Source organism: Engraulis encrasicolus, chromosome 19 (genome assembly GCF_034702125.1).
Source record: "Engraulis encrasicolus isolate BLACKSEA-1 chromosome 19, IST_EnEncr_1.0, whole genome shotgun sequence".
Lineage (NCBI taxonomy): Eukaryota > Metazoa > Chordata > Actinopteri > Clupeiformes > Engraulidae > Engraulis > Engraulis encrasicolus.
This window is the reverse complement of record NC_085875.1, coordinates 7,085,314-7,087,572: the sequence shown is the minus strand read 5'-3', so window position 1 is coordinate 7,087,572 and position 2,259 is coordinate 7,085,314. Positions and strand designations below refer to the sequence as shown.

General features: G+C 51.0%; 1 protein-coding gene across 2 annotated transcripts in view; it reads right to left on the bottom strand.

The window, feature by feature from the left end:
* Positions 1-1,920: 1,920 nt before the first annotated feature.
* The window catches only part of cdin1 (CDAN1 interacting nuclease 1), a 93,910-nt gene continuing 93,571 nt past the window's right edge, over positions 1,921-2,259 (bottom strand). For both annotated transcript variants that reach the window (XM_063183547.1, XM_063183548.1), the window contains one exon: positions 1,921-2,176. In XM_063183547.1, the coding sequence (XP_063039617.1) occupies positions 2,041-2,176 (136 nt within the window). In that variant the 3' untranslated portion in view covers positions 1,921-2,040. The remainder of the gene's footprint in view (positions 2,177-2,259) is intronic.

The window sequence follows — 2,259 nt, the reverse complement described above, 5'->3', positions numbered from 1 at the left end:
AAGAGATAGAGGGTTGCAAAAACTTCTTAAGCTTCGCCACAGCTTTGACGCAATCTGCATCCGAGCGCTCAAATCCTCAGCGCGCTCCCCAGTTGCCTCTCTGTGTGTTGGCCGTGGGCAAACGGGGCGGAGGAATGGCAGCGATCATTCATTACCGTGCCAGTGAGCATTACTGATGTACAGTTTTAGAGGCCGCGTATGAAGACCATGTAAAGCCCAGCCAGATGCAGCAAGCCATTAACAAAAAACCCCGCTTTCATCGCTCCCCGCTCAATTCATCATTTTATTTCCGTCGAGGGCTTTGCACACTTGAAACAAATGACACCAATCAAACGGCAACAAAGAAGAAGACAGGGAGGAATACATCACAACGAGAAGACGTTACATTAAAAAAAACAAAAGCAGAGCGGCCGCACATATAAAGGCACAGCTTTTTAAAAAGAAAGGAAAAAAAGCAAAGTGCATATTATAAGACAGCTGCATCAGATGGCATTTCAGTTAAAAGGCAACATCATCTCATCATCTCAACCCACTTGAAAGTGGACAGCCCCAGTTTACAGAGGGTTTCTCCCCTTCTCCCCTCCAAACACAAAAAGGAAAAAGGAACAGACTGACCAGAAGAGTGAAAATCCGGCCTGTTTATGTGAGATTGTGAAAGTGCACGAGACCATGTGAAAAAGGCACAGCCAGAGAGAGAGAGAGAGAGAGAGAGAGAGAGAGAGAGAGAGAGAGAGAGAGAGAGAGAGAGAGAGAGAGAGAGAGAGAGAGAGAGAGAGAGAGAGAGAATGGTGATGAACAGAGTGAGAGAAACACAGAAAAGAAGAGGGGGGAGAGAATATGAGTGAGTGGCAGAGAAAAACAGAGAGAGCTAGAGGACGAGGAATAAGGGAAGGGAGGTAGAGATACACAAATACAGAGAGAGAAAGAGAGAGACTGAAACAGAGAGCCAGAGAGAGAAAGAGACTCTGAAACACAGAGAGAGGGTGAGGGAGAGGGAGAGAGAGAGAGAGAGAGAGAGAAACAGAGAGCCAGAGAGAGAGAGAGAGAGAGAGAGAGAGAGAGAGAGAGAGAGAGAGAGAGAGAGAGAGAGAGAGAGAGAGAGAGCAGGAAAGGAGCAACATGTGGATAGATGGATGGCTTCACCCCTGGCCGTGTGGTGTGGTGTGGTGTGCAATGAGGAGGAGTGGGTGGTGGGTGGTGGGTGGTGACGAGGGACAGGAGGACAGAACTCTGATAAGAAACTCTCTACCTGCCCCCTGGCGTCCTCCTCTCCTCTCCTCTCCTCTCCTCTCCTCCTCCTAGGGCCCCTCGGCCCAGCGCTGCCGGGCCCCCGGTGTGTTTTTAGCACCGAGGTACTAGAGCAGCCCCGGTCGGGGCCGGCACAGGCAAGAGGGGGGTTCAGCCAGAGTTCACAGCAGATGTTTGCCAGTAGTCTCGCACTGCAGGAAAGCAAAATTGCTTCCGGATTCATGTCTCCACCAGCATCCAGTCGCCACCTCCTCCCCTCCACTGACTCCTCTCCTCTCTCTCTCTCTCTCTCTCTCTCTCTCTCTCTCTCTCTCTCTCTCTCTCTCTCTCACACACACCTCATCCATTGCTTCTGACATACACACTTCTGACGTGCACACATACACAGACATGCACACAGATGTACCACATATTAGGCTTAAAGTCTTAAGTGTTTCCCTCCACTTATGCCCTGCTCCCTCCCAAAACATGCACACAACCCACGCCCATTCACACACACACACACACACACACACACACACACACACACACACACACACACACTCACTCATCCCTTTGTCTAACATACTTGCAGTAATTGCGTCTGAAGTAATGTACACACACACTTAAAACATACACAAAAGCCACACCCTCAGCGCTGATTCAATCAACTTTTTTTCCTCCGACCTCCAACCCCCAACCTCCAACCACCACGCATGCACGCACGCACGCACGCACGCACGCACGCACGCACACGTAAGACAGTCCGCTTTTCGTCCTGCTCTAGCACCCAAGCCTATGTGGCGGTGGGGGTCAGCTCTGTCCGTTTCTCGGGGCGAGGGTGATGATGTCAGAAGGGAAGCAGTCTTTTAGGAGGATCCCTCTGTCCCGTTGGCAATCCAGCTCGGCGATAAACCCGTACCAGTAGATCACCAGACCGGGCCCAAACCTGCAAAAACAAGAGAAACGAAAACGCGTCAGTCGGTGCGCACGCACACACACATACATGAACACAAGCACCCACACAACACA